We start from the raw sequence: 21,081 nt of genomic DNA, 5'->3' as shown, positions 1-21,081 counted from the left end.
CACGACCCCTGAGCAGCCCGGCTTCCTCAGATACACAGGGGGAAGCTGGACACCCATGGCCTCAGGCTGGCAAAACTTTCCCTTCACTTGGGACCGGCGGGGATATTGGCAAGTCCATAATGAACACCTTCCCTGGCAGGTTCACTTGTCAGCTGGCAATGATAATTTGTGGACCCCTTCCATCTCAACTTAATAGGCTCATTTCCTGCTCCCCTTCTCCCTGCCATTGGTACTTTGGACCCTCATTCATAAGCAGTTTTGTCTGAAGACTGTGTCATCATGGCCTAGCTTTCAAAGTTGCCAAGAATGAGAAACAGGCTTCTTTGGTGGGGGAGGAGGGCTGGAGAGGGAGACCTAATTGATGACTGGTTTTGAATCGTTCCTTCAAGTGGCTCACAGGGCTTCCATTTCCCCCTCTTTCTCTAGAGGATGAAAGTCCTGGACAGACCTATCACAGAGAGAGAAGAAACGCGGTCACCATGCAGCCACAGAGTGTCCAGGGCCTCGGCAAGATCAGCGAGGAGCCTTCGACATCCAGCGAGGAGAGGGCCTCGCTGATCAAGAAGGAGATTCATGGGTCTCTGCCGCACCTGGCCGAGCCCTCCCTGCCATACCGCGGGGCAGTGTTTGCCATGGACCCCCGGAACGGTTACATGGAGCCTCACTACCGTAAGTGGCCCCTGCCCCGGCCCGCGTGTCCCGGGAGCGCGGAAGGCTGTGCGTGTGGGTGCGCACGCGCACTGTAGGGATAATTGCACTCGTATTAATTTGTATCAGTGTTTAATTTACGGCCCAGTTTTTTTTTTTTTTTTTCCCTTTTTCTTTTTCTTCTCCTACATCCCGTCCATTCCTCTTTTTAGAGAGAGCCATTGTCTTACATCTCTAAACCAGCCCAAGCCTCCGCGCGGCAGATATCAGGAAGGTGTCCATCTGTGGCTAATCCACATGGACCTTTGCTGCGAACGAGAACCAGATTTCTTCCACCCAAGTAGACACTGCAGGAGCAGAATTGGTTGATGGGGGTAGTTATTAAAGTGGGCTGCACTGGCAGAAGTCCTGAACTACCGCGATCCTCGTTTTGAATGATTTTTGGCTTACTTGTTGAGTCTGAACAAACAGACCCTTTTTTTGAGCACATCAGTGCTAGATTCCTTAAATGTGGAAGATTCTTTTACACGTTTTACTGGCTTCTCTAACCAGCAGAGCAGAAACATGGGAAGCTTCTTTTCTAGCACTAATAAAGTTGAAGTAATTCACTAGGACTCAGAACACAAATAAATATACGATGGCTTTCTCCAAAGAAAAATGTATAAGGGTTGACTCCATTTGTGGCCTGTTTCTAGTTAAAAAAAATATACTTTGGTTGTGGAGGTAATGAAGTTCCTAGGTGCCAAAGCTAAAGCCCTTGGTTACAGATTTATCACCTTGGCAGGATACAGACTTGCCATTTAACCTTCCTGGCTCCAATTCCAGATGACCCATTGAGCTCCAGAGAAGGGGACTGGTTTGTGTTTCCCCTTTTCCACATCATTCAGAAATTTTAGTGTTTTAAGGCAAAAGGTCATTAGCCAGATGACTGATTAGCGAGGACAGCTGATTAGTGCCTCTCCCTACCCCGCCCCCAACAAAGAAAGTGCCCAGGATAAAAGCTAATTTCATCCCTTCGTTAGCTGGCTCGTAGCAGAGGGAAATGTTCCCTCATCAGGGTACAGATCAAAGAACCTGGAGCAGCCTTACGTCTCAGTAACTGCTTTCTCCCTGACCAGGTTACGTTGTTGGTAAAGATGGAAGGCACACCTTTTTTTTGTTTTTAAAGCTGCCACAAGGATGGAGGAAAAGGTTTTATGGATTCTTCTAGGTTTTTAAAAAAAGACTGCGACTTCTCTGATTAAAAAGTGCTTCTCAGCCCTGTGGCTACAGTTTTTACAGATCCAGAAGTGAGGAGAAGGTGGGCGCTCACTTCTTTTTCTGCCTTCGTTAAAGTTTATTTCGTTTTCTTTTAGGAGTGAGAGTTTACGATGGTGTTGGCAGGGTGTTCCTGTTTTCTCCACTGTGTTTTTATCTGTGGGTCTCTCTGAGATAGCATCCATGCAGAAAATGTGAGGGAACGTACACACTTCCTCCCTACATTAATACTCCGGAGTGTATTTACTTTTTAAAAAGAATCAAGTCTAGTTTATTAGACACAAGTTCCCTGCATTGTTTTCATCCTCATGTGTGAACACAAACTTTCCCCATCCCAAATTTATGTTTTGCTTTCTGTTGCAGACGCCCACTAATTAGTGAGGTCTGTAATTGGGCAGGACAGCTGACGAATACTTCTTGTCTGATGGATGGAAGTGAGCAGATGACCGTTAAGTCTCTGTCTGTGCCGTTCAACTTGCAGCTTGCTCTTGGTTCGTTTCTTCTAACGGTCGGCCCGTCCACCCCTCTCCCCTTCGTCTGAGGGATAGGCTTTCCGCACACCTGGGATCCTTGACACTCTTGGCAGTGTGTGTTTTGACCCACCTCTTAGGTCTCAGTATTAATTAGCACAGGGCCCTTAGTGGGGCTTGGAATGGTTCTATTTAGGACATAGACCAATACATTGGATGTCCCTTAACTTTCCCCACTGTATTGTTCAAAGCACCGTTAAGACTGCGTGATGACTGACAGACTGTGGATGTTGCCTCTAACCAACTGACAGATGCCATTTTGACCAACCCCCGCCCTCCCAATATACTCCCTGAACGGGTCGTAAGGAAATGAGATCCTTACATATACAACATGGATGGAGCGATCTAGAGATCACACAGATTGGATTACCATTGGGACGCCTGGGTGGCGCAGTTGGTTGGACGACTGCCTCCGGCTCAGGGCGTGATCCTGGAGTCCCGGGATCGAGTCCCACATCAGGCTCCCAGCTCCATGGGGAGTCTGCTTCGCTCTCTGACCTTCTCCTCGCTCATTCTCTCTCACTGTCTCTCTCTCTCAAAATAAATAAAATAAAATCTTAAAAAAAAAAGATTGGATTACCATTAAGGGGCAGAGGGCTCAACTTCCAGCTTTGCCATATAGTGGCTGTGCGGCATGGTCAAGTGTGCCGACCCCTCCAGGAGTCATGTCCTCACCGTTTATTTGGTGTTATAATGTGAGCGCTGCTCCACGGTGTTTTGCTGAGTTTTAAGGGACACAAGGCAAATACGGGATTTAGTAAAATCTCTGGCTCATGGTGAGTGCTTCAGATTATTATGGCATGTGTTTTCCTGTGCCTCTATTTCCTCCTGTTCCTTCCTTTCCATTGTCATTGCCATCATGACCATCATCACCACCATTATCATTGCCACCATTGTCACCATCACCACCACCACCATCATCACCACCACTACCATCATCACCACCACTGTCACCCGTCACCATCATTCCTATCATTACTACCACTACCATCATCATCACCATTACCACCACTGCCTCCATCATCACCAGCACCCCCGGCACCACCAATACCACCATCCCCACCATCATCACCATCATTGCCACCACCACCATCACCCCGTTACCATCATTGCCTTCATCACCACCATTACCACCAGTATTGCCACCACCGACACCACTGCTGTCCCGGCCACCACCATCCCCTTCACTAGCACCCCCATCATTACCACCACCACCATCGTCCCCATCACTGTCACCACCACCACCATCACTACCCTCATCGCCATCATCCCCACCACGACCACCTCCGCCGTCCCCACCTGTATGTGATGAGTTCCATCTCCAAACCGAGTTATTTTTTTAGTGCTGCAGTCATGTTTCTCTGCCTCCCTGAGATCTGCATCTTCTGGAAACAGATTAGAGATTGAGTGGACTGTAAACTTTAGGAAGAGTGTTGGTGTGGTCAGCGCTGTGTACGGTAGCCTTCTGAGCAGACCCTTTCTCCCCGAACCTTAGTGAATTGACTATATATATTTTTTTCTATTTTGTAAGTAAGGATTTACTTTAAAATCATTTAAATACTTCAAATGATTGTAAGGAGTTTTAACCTCTTAAATACTTGGCAGAAAGCGTTTATATAACTAATACAAGCAATATATGTGGAAAAAAGAAAGCTACAGAATTATTCAAATGAGGTATTTTAAAGATATCGCCAAGGAGTTAGATAGGATGTAACTTTACTTTTTCTAGAACCGTATTGGATGTTTTAGTCTTTGACCAGCATAATGAGTGTATCTTGGCACTTTATAATAAAATCTGTCTACCTTATCTGGATTTAATTATCCAGAGAAGGCTAATGAATGACCAATGCAATGCTGAAGTTGATCGATCCTCCCCAAATTTTTAGTGTATGAGAAAAGTGCTGTCTTTTTAAAAATGAGGCATGAAAGTTCGATCATGTTTCTTTACTTGTCAGTCCCGCAGCAAAACTTCAAACCACAAGTTCGCTGCAGTCAAGGTTCAGAAACATCTTTGTAGGCTGTTCCCCTTTCCTGTGAACCATTGTCAGAGATTGTCGGAGAGAAACAACCTCGTTGACAACCAGGTTGTCGGAGAGCAAAGACTCCTCCTATCAAGGGTAGCTGGGCATGTGAACACTCCCAGGAATTCCTTCGTTTCTCTGTGGTTGGAAAATGTGGACTTTCCAAGATGCCTAATTTGTGCTTCTATATATACTGACTTGGTATTTCTAACGTGTGGGCAGGCTTCCTGTAAGACCGGAAAAGGGAAAATCGTTTCTTCCCCCCTCTGAAGGACATCTGTACAATTTTTATGGCGCAAGACTTGATTATCCTTGGGTATGCAGTGTTGCGTCCTCACAAAGGGTACTTAGGCTGGATTCAAAGTCTTTTAGGTTTTGTGGGTTTGACTTTAAAAAAGAAAGAAAGAAAGAAAGAAAGAAATACCAGGGATAGCGGGCACTTCAAACATTCATAACATATGTTTGGAATAAAATGCTCCCAGGGGCCACTGGAGGGTATGCTCTCCTGGAGGGCTGCTGTGGAGGGCTTGTATATCAAGGCAAGAAAGTAGGCGCTCCAGCCACACGGCTTAGACCTCAGACATGGTGTGATGCTGACAGGTCGGCGGCCGCAGGATCACTGGCGCTTTGTGACTGGGGAGAGCGTGGGAGGGGCTGGTTTGCAGAGACCTGAACTGCCTGCCCCCGGACTCAGGATTAGGACTCCCATTTCCCTCCGGAAGATTGCTCAGCAGTTTCCAGCTGCCTCTCTGCTCCGTGGGTCGCCAGGTACTTAGAACTCCATCACCCCCGCGTCCCCTCACTGCCAGGCATGTGTGTGTTCTCTTAGGGACCTGGCACAGGCAAGTGACATAATAGTTAAAGCATCCCTGTACCCTGGCCAGTGCCTAACTTGTTTACGAGAAAACATGTGTTTCATTGTCTTCTGTCTTCTTGGGGAGTCTCGTTTTCTGACTGTCCCTGCAGGAGGCTTTGTGGGGAGCATCTGGGATGCAGGGAGTCCTGCCGCATAGGGGCCCCCACTGGTTCTGTTACGAGGAGTAGAAGGACGTCTGCTTTTTTAAAATTTCAGCTCTCTTTTTGCAGTTTGAGGGTCATGAAGATGCTTTTCTTCTGCCCCCCGCTGCTCCCAAGCAGTAGTAATCCCTCATGGAAAATATGATTCATTCCTCCGTACAAATGCTTTGATTGAAAACATACCACTGGTATCCTTCCTTATGGTTCCCCAGCTCAGATGACAGAACTATTAGTTGCTAATTAGCAAAACCTGAGGAATTAGCTTAAAGAAAAGAAACTGAATTTTTAATTGCTTGCATTTATTTTCTGTGGAAAGCTGATGTGCCAAGCCCACTTGCCGTCTTGTGTGCTAAAAAAAAAAGTAAATTTTTTTTTTCTACCTGTCTGTCTTTATATTAGGTGACTTTCTACAGCCCTTAGAAATATACCTTCTAAGCGAGTGGAAGACAAGATGTGTATTTTACATATTTAATAGGTGCACCTGCTCACGTCTCTCTTACTATCTGGAGACAGAGAGACAGAAATGCCTACAAGGCACAGATGAACCATTTGGGGTCGACCACACTGCACAGACAGTGACAGTTCCCCGAGCACTCACCGTTCCATTCTCATCCGGGCTGTCTGTTCCTGCTTTGGAGAACAGTTGATGAACCAATCAGGGGTATTTGTGTCTTCCGTTTTGTTTTTTTGAAGATTATACTGCTGAGCCAGGAAGACCGGTTGATGCTGGGTCATACTTTGAGGACTTTGCCAAACATTACTTCTTCCCCTGACAGTCTTGAACTGTAGGGGGATCTGAAACGGGGAGACGCAGTCCACGAACCTTTGTAGAACTGGTATTTGTGAGCTCCAGGATAGCTCTGTGATTATTCTTGTCCTTCTATTAGAAATTGGATGTAACGATCCGGGTTTCCTCTCAGTAATCCAGAGGTCACATTGAAGGCTTGCAAACTGTGAGCCACTTCCAACAGGTTTTTTTTTTTTTTTTTTTTAACATTTTTATTTATTCATTTGACAGAGATCCCAAGTAGGCAGAGAGGCACAGAGAGAGAGGAACGGAATCAGGCTCCCTGCTGAGCAGACAGCCTGACGTGGGGCTCGATCCCAGGACCCTGGGATCACAACCTGAGCTGAAGGCAGAGGCTTTAACCCACTGAGCCACCCAGGTGCCCCTCCAGCAGGGAGGAGCACCTTTTTTAAGGAGCTATTGCAAGGTCACTAACTCAGTCTTGCTGAAAGTGGTAGACGTTTAGGGATAATCCTTAGGGTTTCAGGTTGAGTCTAACTGGTGAATCTTCATTACTCTTGGGCCTTAAGCTGTCTGGAAAGTTTAATTTGATTTTATTCATTGAATTTGGGGGGATGCATTGATTAGAGGAGAGTAGGGAGAAGTCTGAAGGCCATTCAGGAGAAGGATGGACAGAAGAATGGACAGAATGTTCTAGGGAAAGTCAGTTGGCTGTCGGCCATGCCCTGGCCCAGCACCCCTTCCCTGGTGGCCCACCACAGTCCTCCTCTCAGGCAAGCCCAGCCCCCTGGCCACTACCTCAGCCACCCTGCTCCTGCTGTCATTCTGTGCTTTCCTCCTGTCTTCATGGTCTACTGACTCTCAGGGTCTTTCTAGAAGCCACTTGCTTTGAAAGTCCATTTCACAAAGGTATTTCCCTTCCCTGGACACTGATGGACATATAATTCTCACCTCAGCACCTCACGGCTGTGTTTTGTGCTGGCCCGTGTATATTAGTGTTTGGAATCACGTGGTGGCCAGGGGCAGTCCCCAGCTCTTACACCTGCCCAAGGTGTAAGACCCAGGAGGGACAGGACCCAGAAGGGACAGGACCCTGGGACAGGACCCAGAAGGCCTAGCTGTTCCGTTGCTTGACCTTCATTGCCCCACAGATGAAGTGTGTCCTGAGCCTGCCACTCAGGAGGGGCCCCTTGGCAAGACACTGATGCTTCTGCTTCTGTTTTAGTGCCCGTCCCCGTACGCCACCTCGGACCCAAACGCAGTCACCCAGTCCTTTCTGCAAGTAGGCATTTGTGACACATGGATATATTTCTAAATTGCACCTTTCAAAACCAGCAAAAATACTTGTTCTTGTGTACTTACTGCAGTTGGATAACTCCTCGGGTTTTCCTCTGGCATGGCTGGAGGTACTTTGGAATAAGTTGGCAGTTTACTCGCTGACTTGGGTGAGGCTCTTTTTTTTTAAGAACCATGGGATTAGCCCAGGAGATCCGCCTGGCTCGTGTGTTTTCACGCCTGTCTAAAATCAAACAGGTAGGTAATTTTTTTCTGTGGCTAAGGTGAGCATGATATCTGTCTCCCCTTTTCCAAGTTTTAATGATTTGTTTTGCACTTAGCGATCTCTAGGCCATTCACGATTTCGGTAACATCTTTCCAACTTGTTAGTGTCCAAGTATGCATGTAATCCATATTAACAGGACCCTTCATCTACAGATTGGTTTGGGATTATGAACCCGGTTGTTTAAATATTCCATGTAATTATTTTCCTTTTCTAATTTGGCACCTGCCCAACACAGCGGCCTTTAAAAAATTTTTTTGGTAGCTTTTAGTCCCCCCAACGCCCCCACCCCCGCCCGCTAATCCCTTTCTTAGACAGAAGCATGAGAAACACAGCAACTCTGGCCATTTCTCAGCCATCTGCTAACAACTTTCTGTCCCATTTCCTAATGGAGCAACATTATCCTTAGTCCCTCCTCCTTTTTCTTGTATAATTAAAGAACGTTACCTTTGATGTCTCTTGAAAGTTGTATCTCCTGTCTTGCTTTAGCTTTCTTGATCTTGTACCTATAAATTTGTGCTGCATCTTCATTCTTCTTAGTGAAAGGGCCGGATTTTTCTCTCTTTGTGCCTTTTACAGTTTGATTTAATAGAGGGTAACCGATCTGGCATTTTATGGCTCTGTCCTTCCTATGTTCTGATAGCGTTTGGATTCTTATGGTACTCTTTGAAAAGTATCCAACTTCCTCAAATCTTTGAGCTTTTACATTCTGCTCTTTATACTTTGGGTTTCTCCTAAAATTAATTGTTCCTATCTTCCTAATGTCTTCCCTTCTTTTGGAGGGAGGGGGTCTGGGCTTTTCATCAACCTCAGTTCTGATGAGTTTCTTCCTCTTAGAAAATGAGGAAAATTCTTGATTTTTTCAGCTGTTGGTATTTTTTGTTCATCTGTTAGTCATTTGTTATTTTGGCGTGTGCTTACTAGTGGCCTCCCAAATGCCAACCCGTGTTAGAAAGAACGAACAGAGTCACTGCTTCCACGGACCTTCGGGCTGGTGGGACATTGAGACAAGTAGATAAGCCCATACAAAAAGCCAACACAAAGAATGTTTCAGAAAAACAAATGCAGGGTCCTTTGGGAGCAGGTAACAATATGCCTGACCCAGACTTGGGCCCAGAGGGCTTCGTGGAGGAAGGGACATCTGAACTAAATCCTGTGGCAGAGAGGTGGAGAGGAGCCTTCATGGAGGAAATCCTTTGTGAGGACCCAGGAGGAGTGTGGTTGGAGGGTGGAGCTCAAGGAAGGGGGTGTTAGCAGACGTCTTCCTGGGGAGCCCCTGCTTCTCTGCCCGAGTCCCCGGGGCGATCCCTAGGACGTGTGTCAGAGCTTTGGGGTATTTCAACTTTGGATAACTGTGTTTCCCATTGTTAACCTAGAGTTCTTTGTCTCAGAGACTTTGTTTCATATCCTCACTCAGATTTGCAGGCATAGGATTCCCGATTTCTGACCACGGCTCTTTCATTGGTCATCAAGCATGTGGCTCCCCTCCCTGTGAGGCGTGCCCTGTCTTCCCTTGAAGACAACAAACTCCATTAATACTTGTTCTCAAACTTCAGAGCTCTTCTGTGTTGGGTGACCTATGTAATCATAGTATCTTTCTTCTCTCTTTTTTTCCTTAAAATTTGTATTTATTTGAGAGCGAGTGAGCAAGAGCACAAGTGGGGACGGGCAGTGGGAGAGGGAGAGGCAGACAGACCCCCCCCGCCCCCCCCCCCCCGCCTCACCTAGCAGGCAGCCTGATGTGGGGCTCGATCCCAGGACCCTGGGACCATGACCTGAGCCGAAGGCAGCTGCTTCATGATTTAACTGACTGAGCCACCCAGGCGCTCCCCACAGTATCTTTCCTGATCTCAAAGTGCAAATCCCAAACACCGACAATAAATGGGGCTTAATTTCTATTGAATTAAGAGTGTCCCATATCATCAAGAACCATTTTAACTTCAAAATATACAATGTTCACAAAACGAACAAACTGACCCTGGAGATGTGTGTGTTTTTGTTTTTTTGTTTTTTTTTTTTTTTTAACCTCAAATGTAACGTCAGTCAGGCTAGAGAAAGTGCAAGGGGCCCATGGTGAGGTTGGGGGTGGGGGCCTGAAATGAAGTGAAATTCAGCCGGGGAATCCAGTAGCTGATGCCGCTGGGGGGAAATGGGAACAAAGCCCTCCAGGGGTGGCAGAAGCCGCCATCCAGCCTGGACAGAGAGGATCTCAGGAGAAGGTGGTGGGACCCCTGAGGAGGAGACGCGTCCCCTCCGCGGGGGCTGCCAGGCTAATCAGCAGACATTGTGCAGGGCAGACGAAGCCCGCTCCAGGAAGCTGGGTGTTTACTTGACCCCTGGGGGGGCCCCAAATCTGCATCCTGATTGTGTTCATGACTTGTGAGGGGAATCGCCTGTATCCTAATTTACAGAGAGGATCAGATAAGTGCACGTGGCAGAGGCTGGAACAGGACACCGCCTCTTGCTTCGTCTTACTTTCGCGGAATAAGCCTGCTTTCAAAAGCAGCAGGAATTCACGTTTCCTCTCCATCCTTTTTTCTCCTCTCAAGTAAGGCCTGTCATTGCCACTCTGCTTCCCGCCCATCTGCCTTCTGACAAGATCTCACCCGTGACCCCAGCGATCTCAGCTTAGATCCACAGATCTGACCCTTTTGATCAAACAGGTGATTTACTCCTATATTTAATGTATCGAAGGCCGTTGGATGCATCTTTAGGTAGCCTCTGTCTTTTATTGCTAGTGATGTCTTGAATGTAGTCTGGGTATCACTTGCGACAAGTCGATGATATAGGAAGACAGTGGATAAGCGGTTGGAGGCCCCTGAGTGCCTCTGGCGTCCCCTGGCCCTTCTGAGCATGCCCCTGGTGGGTGAGCTTTAGGTCTTACCCACTGGGTATGTGGTGCATGATATTTATCCTATTTCAAAAATCCTCTGCATTTTGTGAGAGCCTGCTGTGAGCCAGACATTGTCTAGGTCCTGATGGGTTCGCATTAGCCAAGATCAGCTCGCCCTGCAGCTTGAGGACGTGCACCAGAGCCCGGGGCAGAGGTTTCTCGTCATGGAGCCAGCACAGCTGATGCTTGGAGCCCGACAGAGTGGCTGGTGTTGAGGGGAGAGACTCAGGGCACAGTAACGTACCAGGCCTTCCTCGGAGGTGTCTTTGCAGCTGAGGCCCAGAGGACAGAAAAAGCCAGCCATGGGGAGATTGAAGGGGAGAGCATTCCACATGTAGAGTGAAATTTGTGGGTGTGCTGCGGTCATGTCCAGGAGCAGAGAGAGGGTTAGCAGGATGGTTTGGTGAGGGAGTGGGGCAGTTTTGGGGGGACAGGCTGGGGACAATCGTGGGCCGAAGGAAAGGCCTGGGAGGGAGTGATGTGGTTGGGTTTTTTCCTTGGGGAGTATTACTCTGGCTCGTATGTGGGCCTGTCAGGAGAGTATAGAATTAGGAAGTGGCTCAGCTCAGGTCACAGTGACCGAGGCAGGAGAGAAATGGTCCTGCTCTCTTAGAAATCATAGCAGACAGAAATCAAACCTTCTCTTTGTGCCACGTATTACGCCAGGGCTTGGAATTCATTAAATCCTTACAGTAACCTTAGGAGAAGTTGTCATGATTTTCCCCATTGATAGACGGGGAAACTGAGGCCAAAAAGGCTAAGAAAGTTGCCGATTTTTACATGGTTCTGAAGTGCCTGAGCCAAGGTATGAACTCACATAGTCTGGCTCCAGAGCTCAGATTATTAAACCACGCTTTCCAAGTGGCAGTCCAGGTGGGCCATGGTCCCTGCTAAGCCCCACAGGTGGACCCTGGGGATGGAGCCAGGACCGGGAGGCGGTGCTGCCAGTGGTGACAGGCAGGGGTCTGGTGTGCCCTTGGGAGGGTCTGCCGGCAATGCTGAGTGGATCCCAGTGGGTTGTGGGGGCAGAGGGGGGGTGCGGGCGATGTGTAGGAGCGCCCCGTGCTGTCCTCTGTGGTCACCGTGTTGTAGGAGTCGCTCCGTGGGAAGGAGGGGAAACTCCTTCTCAGTGATGCTCTCCTGAAGAGCTGGAAGCTACCTGTGATATAATCACAAGCAGGCCTCCTAGCTCTCTCCGCACCCCTCTGTTTTGGGGGATAGGCATGTTGGGGAACTCTGACAGTCCCCACAGCAGACCCCTATGTGGAGCAGTTACTGCATGCCGGGTGCTGGGCTAAGGACTCATTTAGTTTTTTGTTTGGTTTTGTTTTAAGATTTTTATTTATTTATTTGACAGAGAGGGAGAGTGAGAGCAAAAGAGCACAGGCACGGGGAGCAGCAGACAGAGGGAGAAGTAGACTCCCCACTGAGCAGGGAGCCCAATGTGGGGAGACTCGATCCCAGGACCCCAGAATTGTGACCTGAGCTAAAGGCAGACGCTTAACTGACTGAGCCACCCAGGAGACCCCGGACTCATTTAGTTTTTGCACAAACCCATTTCAGGCTGTGAGTTAACTGAGATTTAGAGGAAAGTTACTCACAGAGAGGTTTGAGGCTGGACTCTGTGGCTGAGGGTTTGGATACTGCTGTCCTACTCATCTTGTTCAACTTCGTCCTCCGCCAACGCATCCTTGTTAACTGCTAATCCTGCAGTGGCTTTGGGGACCTGGGCGGTCCGTTTGGACCACAGATAGATTCGTTATGTGGACTTGACTCCAAAGAGCAGCCTGTAGAGGTGACAGGAGCTTTCCCATATCAGCTGAATAATCTGACCCCACCTAGGCCCCACCCCAGCAGCCCCTTACTTGTCCCTCTGTGTGATGGCACAGGGCAGCAGATCACCCTGACTGCACGGCGAATTCAAATCCAGTTTGAAATTTCTCCTAATTAACATTTCCCTTCTTCCTTCCAAATACCAAATTTATGGACTCTTAGGAAATTCACAGAACGCGTATGCCCATGCTATGTTTTCTTCCCGCTTGATGCATCCCAGCTGTTACTAACTCTCATGTCTGCTTCTCATGATTTTATGAGGGGTTCTGAACTATGATCTGAAATGCTCCCCTGAATTTTAGACCTTTGGCGGGGGGCGAATTTCAGCATTCGTTGAGAGTGACCCTTGTGCCTGTTTCAGCCAAGCATGCGTGTTTATTTCTCTCCGGTGCTCTCCCCGGGGCCCTGTGGTGATGTGTGTTTGCAGACCTTGTCATGGCCTTGAGGCCACATCGTGAGGGCTTGTCAGTGCTCCTGTCACTATGCCTCCCACCCCGGCCAATCGGACCTCAGCATCCTCAGTGTCCCTGGTCCTGCACACAGCTCCTGCCCTTAAAGGCAAAGGAGATTTTCTGCGTTTTCATTGGCATCCTCCTGATCCAGGGCAGGTACAAATTCCTTGTAGCACTTTAGTGAATCCTAGAGGCCGCCCCAAAATGCTCTTTGCCTCTCTTCTTTGTCCTGGGGTGGTTCGCAGGCACAAGGAATTGAGTTGAGGGCATGAAGGGTTCAGACGCAGCATTTGGTCCCTCACACTCAGTTTTTCATGAACACGAGTCCCTTTTAAGCGTGGTTGTTTGAACTTGATAGTTTATGCGGTGGCCGTATGTTCTTACCATCCAAGAGCAGTCACCACACGGGAGGACGGAAATAGCCCAGCAATGACAGAAGCCAGTGGTCAGCACTTGGGACAGTCTGCCCCACAGAGGAGAAGAGTGTGGAGACCTGCCTTCGAGTGCCTTCTTGTGAATCTACTCCAGTAGGATATTCCTAAAACATTCTTACTTTTGAAGAACACTGAGCCTTGTTCCTTTGATGCCAGTCCCCTGCTATCGGTCTTTAGATTTTCTGAAACATTTCTCTAATAATGAGCCACTGGGTAAGCTTGACTTTAAGACATGTGTTAGCTTTTTTGTTTTGTTTTTCTGTTGTTTTAGGTCCTGAATATTAAAATTCCAGTCAGAAGCTCTGTTACACAGAGCTTGATATCAGAGCTGTGTTTGGTCCCTCTTCTGAGAAGAGTCGAGATCCTGCAGGGTGCGGATATAGGACGGAAGCCTGAGTCTTCATGTCATGTGTGAATTCCTCCCTGACAACAGTGTGTTGAAGGGATTCAGTTAGGAATGAGACCCTGGTTCCATCTGGCTAGAGGCTTGGCAAAACCTGTTCATGCTGTGTCCTCTCTGTCAAGTCATGTCACATTGAGTAGAACCATGAGATCTAGTATTCGGTCAATGCCAAGATGAGATGACATTTGCGTCTCCATTCACTTAACTGTGGCCGGGTTTCGCTAGGATGCCACGCCCTAGTGATGAGATTCCAAAATGGGAAGCTGAAGCAGGTCCGAGCAGGGTTGTCTCCTTGAAACCAATTGGTAAAAACCAAACAGGAAAAATGGATTTGTAAAAACTTTTCTCATCTGTGATGATTATTCAATTACTCCAATATTAGATATTTTCCCTAGAAAAGACCCAGAGAAAAAACTTGAAGTTCCCTTTGTAATTTAAACTTTTACTGTATTTGTGTTAAAATTAGTAGAGCCTGGGTGACTCAGCTGGTTAGGCGTCCGACTCTTGATTTCGGCTCAGGTCACGAGCTCAGGGTTGTGAGATGGAGCCCTGTGTCTGACTCCACGCTGTGTACGGAGCCTGCTTAAGATGATCTCTTGGTCTCCTCCCTCATCTTGAAAAAAAATTCTATTTATAAATGGCACGTGCTCACTTCAGCAAATGGTAAAGGGTCCAAGGGCTTCAGATGGAAAGCTAAAGTTGTCCCCATCTTTTCTCCTTCAATCCCAGTGCCAAGGACAGTTTTTGCTATTTCTGTGTTAGCCCTTTTGGTAGACAGCCATCATAACTTGAGAATGTGCTTACACCTTTATTTCCTGACATTGACTATCGATACTTTCCCTCAACACTATTTATTGACTCTCCAATAGGAGAGGAAACCTTTGATATCCCCACAATGTATGCTTCTCTTCTTTCCACATTGTTATGATACTGTTGGTGTTCCTGTTATTTCTCTGGTGGTTATTCTTTGAAAGAATATCTTAAACCTCTATTGCTTTTTTTCATCAATTCTTCATAGTAATGTTTGATTTTCTAGTTCAGAAGATGAGAATATTAGGTGACTATCTCTGGCCTATCTTCTGGAGCCTAGCTTTTCCATTATAGGGTCTGTGTTGTTAATTTCTCCATGGGATCAGGAGGCTCATTTGGTTGGGCATCTGCCTTTGGCTCAGGTCATGATTCCGGGGTCCCGGGACACAGCCTGGCATTGGACTTCCTCTTCCTTGGGGACCCTACTTCTCCCTCTGCCTACCGCTCCCCCTGCCTGTGCTTTCTCTCTCTGACAAATAAATAAATAAATAACCCTAAAAACAACCAACCAACCAACCAAAAAAACTCCTCTGTAGGATCTTCTAGTCAGCACCGCATTTGCTGTGTTTCTGTCCACAGGTTGACTTTTTTTTTCTTTTTTAAGATTTTATTTATTTGACAGAGATCACAAGTAGGCAGAGAGGCAGGCAGAGAGAGAGAGGAGGAAGCAGGCGCCCTGCTGAGCAGAGAGCCCGATGCAGGACTCGATCCCAGGACCCTGGGACCATGACCCAAGCTGAAGGCAGAGGCCTTAACTCACTGAGCCACCCAGGTGCCCCCACGGGTTGACTTTAAAGGCTGAAAATCAGTCGAATATCTCCAGCCTTGCTTCTCTGTGCCTGTAACGTTTTAATCCTTAGCAATGATGGGTCTAGCAAGTGTTAGACAAGTGCTTTATCTCTTCTTACTTTCTCTTCACTGCTTACATACCTGTTTTATTGCATTTTTCTAGTTGTTTCAGCTTTTCTTCTATTATTTGTCTTTGTAAGACCCTTACAGTTACCTCTCAAACTCCTGCCTTTAGCATTTGCACTTGAAGGAGACTGTCCATCTTTCCTGGGCACTTCGTTCTGCCAGGCAGTCTGGACTGGGTGTCTGGGCACCAGGCTTCACCATCGTCAGCACTGGAATGACTCTTTCTTGGGTCTTACACATTTGTCATTCTTGTTATACGTTGTTTTATGTGGTATATCCAGTGACTTCCCAACAACAGACCAGGTACATGTTCTGAGTTCTGGCATGGGTGAAAATACCTTTATTCTGCCCTTGTTTTGCTAGGATTTGAACTTGGAAAATCGTCTCCCCTGTTTTGTTGGAAGGTGTTGCTGCATTTCATGTTAACATCCAAAGTTGTAGATGAGAAGTCTGATGCCTGTTTGATTTTCAGTCCCTTTAGATGCAGATCTTTTTGCCCTTAGTGTCTGAAAGCCTGCCTCTGGATGCAGATAATTTAAATGGAATTTAATTTGTCTTCATTCTGCTTATCCAGTTGGTAGACCAGTCGGAAGCCACACTTGTGTCTCTGGGGAATACTTTGTGTTAATTCTGTCTAATTATTCTACTGCCCCATGTTCTCGTGTTCTAGGTTCACCTTTTCTAGATTCTGCTTAGTTGACTGTTAGGCCTCCCAGGTGATTTTTCTGCACCTTGTATCTTTTTCTTTCGTATTCTCTGTTTCCTTTGGTTCTGTGGTCTGGGCAATTTCATTGAATTCATCTTTCAGTGCTTTTGGTGATACATTTAGTGATCCTATTTTCAATTTCTGAGCGCTCTTTAAAAAATTGTCTTATGGCTCCCTCTTTGTAGCATATGGCTCCTGCCTTTTATATGTAATATTTTCTCAGAATCCTCCAAAACTTGCCTCTGGAGTTACTTTTTCTTGATGATTCCTCTCCCTGTGCCCTTCATCCTCTCCCAAGCCTCTTGATTCCAGTGTACACTGACCCTATAATGGTGGGCAAGGGGTCTGCCCTGGGCTTCCTTTGCTCAGGCTTATATAAGGAAGGAGCCTTGCTTTCCTCACAGTGTACATGCTGCCCATACAAATGAGTTGGCAGGATTTCCTTGAGAGAAATACGGCAGGGCCCTCCACATTCCAGGATGTGGAGGGCTTGATTCTGGGGAGCAGTGGGAACCAGTGTGCCTTGGGCACCTACCAGGGCCCCCGCCGGACAGACTGGAGGTTGGAGCTGGTATGGCTCCCACGGCGAGTGCAGTTCAGTGAGACACTAGAGTTAATCCACATTAACTTCACTTTTACCCAATTTTCTGAAGAAGAGGCATGATGATATTATTTGGGAAAAGTCCAACTACCTTTGTCCTTGGTGCCTTGGGGCAGGTCACATGACAGGGGTTCCATGTAAAGATCTGCCCAGGCCAACCCTTCCTGGGTGGGCCAGCTGTTCCTTCTTTCATTGCCCTCTTAATATTCTAGGCTGTTGCTTCTTTACAAGCTTAGGGTATAATTCTAGTCTTTGCCAGGTTGTGTCTTACAGATAGTAGTTGAAATTTCTTGTCCTGATTTTGTTTCATTGACTGTGTTACGAAGTTGGGCTCTGTCCCCAGGCTGCCTGGGTTCGAATCCTGGTTCTGCCACTTCTAACATGTGATCATGGGCAGATTACTTCATTTTTGCTAGGGAAACTTTTACCTTCTCACCCCTGCAATGGGGATTATAACAGTCCCTGCTTCATAGGCTTGTTTTGAGGATGGAATGATGTAACATACATGGGATTTATAGGCGTGCCCAGCACAAAGTGCTTTTGCAAGTTTTTTTATTCTTTGTAAGTATTTTTATTATTGCTATAACATTTCCTTCCATCTTTGGATTTTAAAGACATCTTTGGAGGGAATGGCATGAAATGTATTTGCCTAGCCTGCCCCTTGAATCGGAAATGATAAACTGATTTTTTTTCCACCTATTGAAAAAAGACCTACGTCAATTAAACTTAGGATTCAGTCCTGACTCTGCCACTTTTTGATGGGGTGACATCCAGCAAGCATTTCTCTCTGGTTTGATCATTTTTTAAATAGAGGTAGTAATGGTGACACAGAGTGGTGGCGGAATCGGTAGGAAAACACATTAACACTCCTGACTTATTGGCTCCCCTTCTGTGGGCACCATGGCTTTCGTCACGCTCATGTCTTGGTCTTAAGCCTGGAGGAAGGTTCTCACACACCAAGACAGTGAGACTCATGGGCTGTCCTCTTATGTCTTCGGATGCTCTTAGATCCCCCTTTATAGCTTTCTTTACTTTTAGCTTTTAGAATGGATCTTATGCTCTCTATGATTTTCTTCGAGAAGCTCAAACATAATGAAATTTAACCCTGAGAACTGGGAAGAGTCTATCTACATTAAAAACTAGGAATGGTAATTGTGTTCTATTTTGTGAAATCAGCATACCAAGATGAACTAGTACAACTTTCCACAGGCGACTACCATCCCAGCCAAAACATATTTTAAAAGTCTTACTTCTTCTCATCTGAGGAGCTAGTGGTTCATTTCCTTAGGAAAGCTTCCTCTGGTTTATTTTCTTTATCCAAGTAGACCAATAAAATAAAATAAAATAGCAACTAATATGATGGTTCAGTAGAAACTTGAAGTAAATAGTTCAACTCTGCCTAATTCATAACAATTAAAATGGGTATATCAGCAAATTTGGTCTCAAGTCGAATACCCATTTACTACAGACTTGTACACACAAGTTTTTCTCTTAAAATCTGTGTATGTGATCCTATATATATGTATGTTTTCTTTTCTTTTTTTTTTGTTTTGCATGTTAAGTACATTTTAAAATAATTGGCTAATTTGCCTTCTTTTTAATTTATTTTTTTTTAGCAGCACCCATTTTAATGTTGCCATGCTGTCGAAAAATCAAGTTCAGAGAGATCAGAAATACTGTAGAAAACTTAACCTTGTCTTTGAATTGGAGAAGTTATTTCCGGCCTGCCCCAAATATCGTTAGGGTTTTACGATTTTACGTCGGTGCTGTATTAGATAGACTGCTGTGTTGTAGAAATTGGCTGTGGCGAAGAGCGGGGCATGGGGAACCACGGGGGTTGCATGTGCTGGGTAGTGGATACCACAGTCTGCAAACAGTTTTACAAGTCAGATCTCATTGAGAAGAAGGAGGTGAGCAGATTTATGAGCTTATAAGAACATGCTTGCCCCCTTCATATGAAGTAAATGTCAGCGTGTTCCTTTTTTAAATCAAGCATCCTTGAAGAGCGCATAGTGGGCTGTAGCGTCAGGGAAAAACGTTTCTCTTGCAGCTTGGATGGAAGAGTACAAGACCAGAAATGGGAAGATAGGCTGTCAATCAGAGGACAAGATCATGTGGCTGGAAGCTGGTGAAAAATTGCAGAGCTGAAAATCCCAGCTGCATGTCCTTGTATGGGCCTAGAAGTTGGTGTAGCCGAGCCAGGGATGGAGAGCAGAGCAAGGCTGGCCCTGGGCTGACCCTCGTCTCTGTAGTTTTCTGTGGGGTCCTCACTCTTTGGGCTGTAGCTGGTTCTACAAGCCAGAACCAAGAATGCCACTGCTTCCCAGCCCTTCAGCTGCCCCTTTTCTGAAAGAAGGGGTTACAGAGCCCATGGAGCCCAGAACGATGAAGAAGGTCCTGGTGGCAGTTTCAGAATTGCTGGTTTAGTTCAGGTGACCTGTATGCTTTTCTGAAGTTTTCAGACACTGTTGAGACCGACAGAAGACTCCAGTCCCCTTAAGACAGGGAGCTTACATGACTTCTTGCAAAAGGAAGGTCATGGAGCAGATTCTGATTCTCTTTTCGCATTGGCTACCGGGGAAGTCAGACTTCAGTGGGTTGCTTAGCGAGAGCAAAGCTTGTGGGATCTGGGGCCCCACATCTTTTCTACTTAACTTTCCCAACGTCTCGACCACTGTTTTTATTCAGCCGTTCTCTGACCGAGTTTTTATTCAGTCAGCGTTTTCTACGTTTTCCCATGAATTCGTCTATGCTGCTTGGAATCTCCAGCAAAGTGAGGCAAAGTATTAAAATAATACTCCTCCCAATCAGTCAGTAAGGAGGGTTAGAATTTCCCTGGCCATGAAAAGCAGTCCCAGAAGTGAGCCTTACTGAAGCACTCTGTGGAGAGAGACTTGTGTGACAGCGCAAGCCGATTGCTGAGAAAACCAGTATTGGATGAATTCGGAGCTCCCCTTAAATGGCAGACCTTTTCACAGGAACACAGATACTGCCCTTCGTCCCCGGCTGATTGGGAAATGTCAGATATTTGCAGCCTCCGAGACAGGCCCCAGAGGCAAACGAGTGCAAGTTTTAAACTTTTCTCACCTGCCATCTTTGTGTGTATTAATGTTTCTCTTTTCAATCAGCTTCTTTTTCTTTTCTTTTCTTTTTTTCTTTCTTTCTTTCTTTTTTTTTTTTTTTAATTTTCTTTTAAATCCCTTGGCATTGAATCAGGTTGAGGGACATTTGCTAGTGGCCTGTCCTATTCCGGGTCCCAGAGGGCAGCGACTGGGTAAGTGTGTTTTAATATTTTAGGATTGGCATTCCTCCCGTTAAAACATGGGATTATTAATTAAGTTCCGTGGGGCCGGTGGCGCGTTCTTAAGCTATCACAGGCGTGCAGCTTCAGATTCTTGGCGCCCAGCGCCATCGAGCCCCACCGCCTAGCTCCTCCGCGTGAATGCAGTCTAGTTACACTCAAAAATAAGAGGCTTGTCTCCCGAGGACAGCTCCACATTACGGGCGGAGTATAATCCTTAACATTGTTTTTCTTTGCTTTCAAATGGCTGGGGACAGTGAGTCAGGAGTGAGAACTCCCTTTGTTTCATGTCGTGTGCGTGGCAGGGGAAGAATGTAGCAGGGCAGAAAATGAAGAAAGACATAAAAGGATCTCAGCTCAAGGAGGTCAGATCATCAGAGGCTTAGCGTCGCCTTCAAAGATGCCTGGGACAGGTGGCAGTTCAAGACAATCACAGCGGCCGCATCCGCTGGAGCTGAGATAAGGGATTCCTGCAGCAGCCTGCTATCTGGGGCCCGTTTGCTTTGATGTAACTCCGCCAGCACGACTTTGGGGAGCAGGCGACTGCCTTTCTCCGCGATAGGCTGCTGTAGTTCAGTCCTTTAAGGTCTCATTACAGTGCTCCTGGAGGATTAATCCTCTTTAAGGTTTACATGGGATGGTTTTGTCCGGAGGCCCAGCTGGGGACCACGGTGCCACCTGTACGTGGCATTGGGACAGCCTCTTTCCCCCCGCCCCCAGCTGCTGGTACTCGCACTGAAACCTTTAGCATCCCTCGCCTCCCTCCCTGGCAACGGCTTCTGACACAGAGGACCATTATCACTAAGTCGTCAGTTTCTGCTACTCCTCCAGCCGGATCTTTGGGGTTTTAATATCTATTTTTCTGCTGTGTTCCCATGTCTTGTCTATCTCATTTTAGAAAGAAATCGCCATGTTGCTCGGCTCCACGGTGTGCTGGGAAGTTCTTTTGCCCCA

General features: G+C 46.7%; 1 protein-coding gene across 2 annotated transcripts in view; it reads left to right on the top strand.

Moving 5' to 3' along the window:
• Positions 1–21,081, top strand: part of GLI3 (GLI family zinc finger 3) — a 263,470-nt gene that overhangs the window by 87,105 nt on the left and 155,284 nt on the right. For both annotated transcript variants that reach the window (XM_044245664.1, XM_044245663.1), the window contains exon 3: positions 427–669. In XM_044245664.1, coding sequence (XP_044101599.1) covers positions 427–669 — 243 coding nt within the window. The remainder of the gene's footprint in view (positions 1–426; positions 670–21,081) is intronic.

The sequence above is a fragment of the Neovison vison genome, chromosome 4 (genome assembly GCF_020171115.1).
Source record: "Neovison vison isolate M4711 chromosome 4, ASM_NN_V1, whole genome shotgun sequence".
Lineage (NCBI taxonomy): Eukaryota > Metazoa > Chordata > Mammalia > Carnivora > Mustelidae > Neogale > Neogale vison.
Note: the sequence above shows the minus strand (reverse complement) of the source record. Positions and strands in the feature narration are given on the sequence as shown.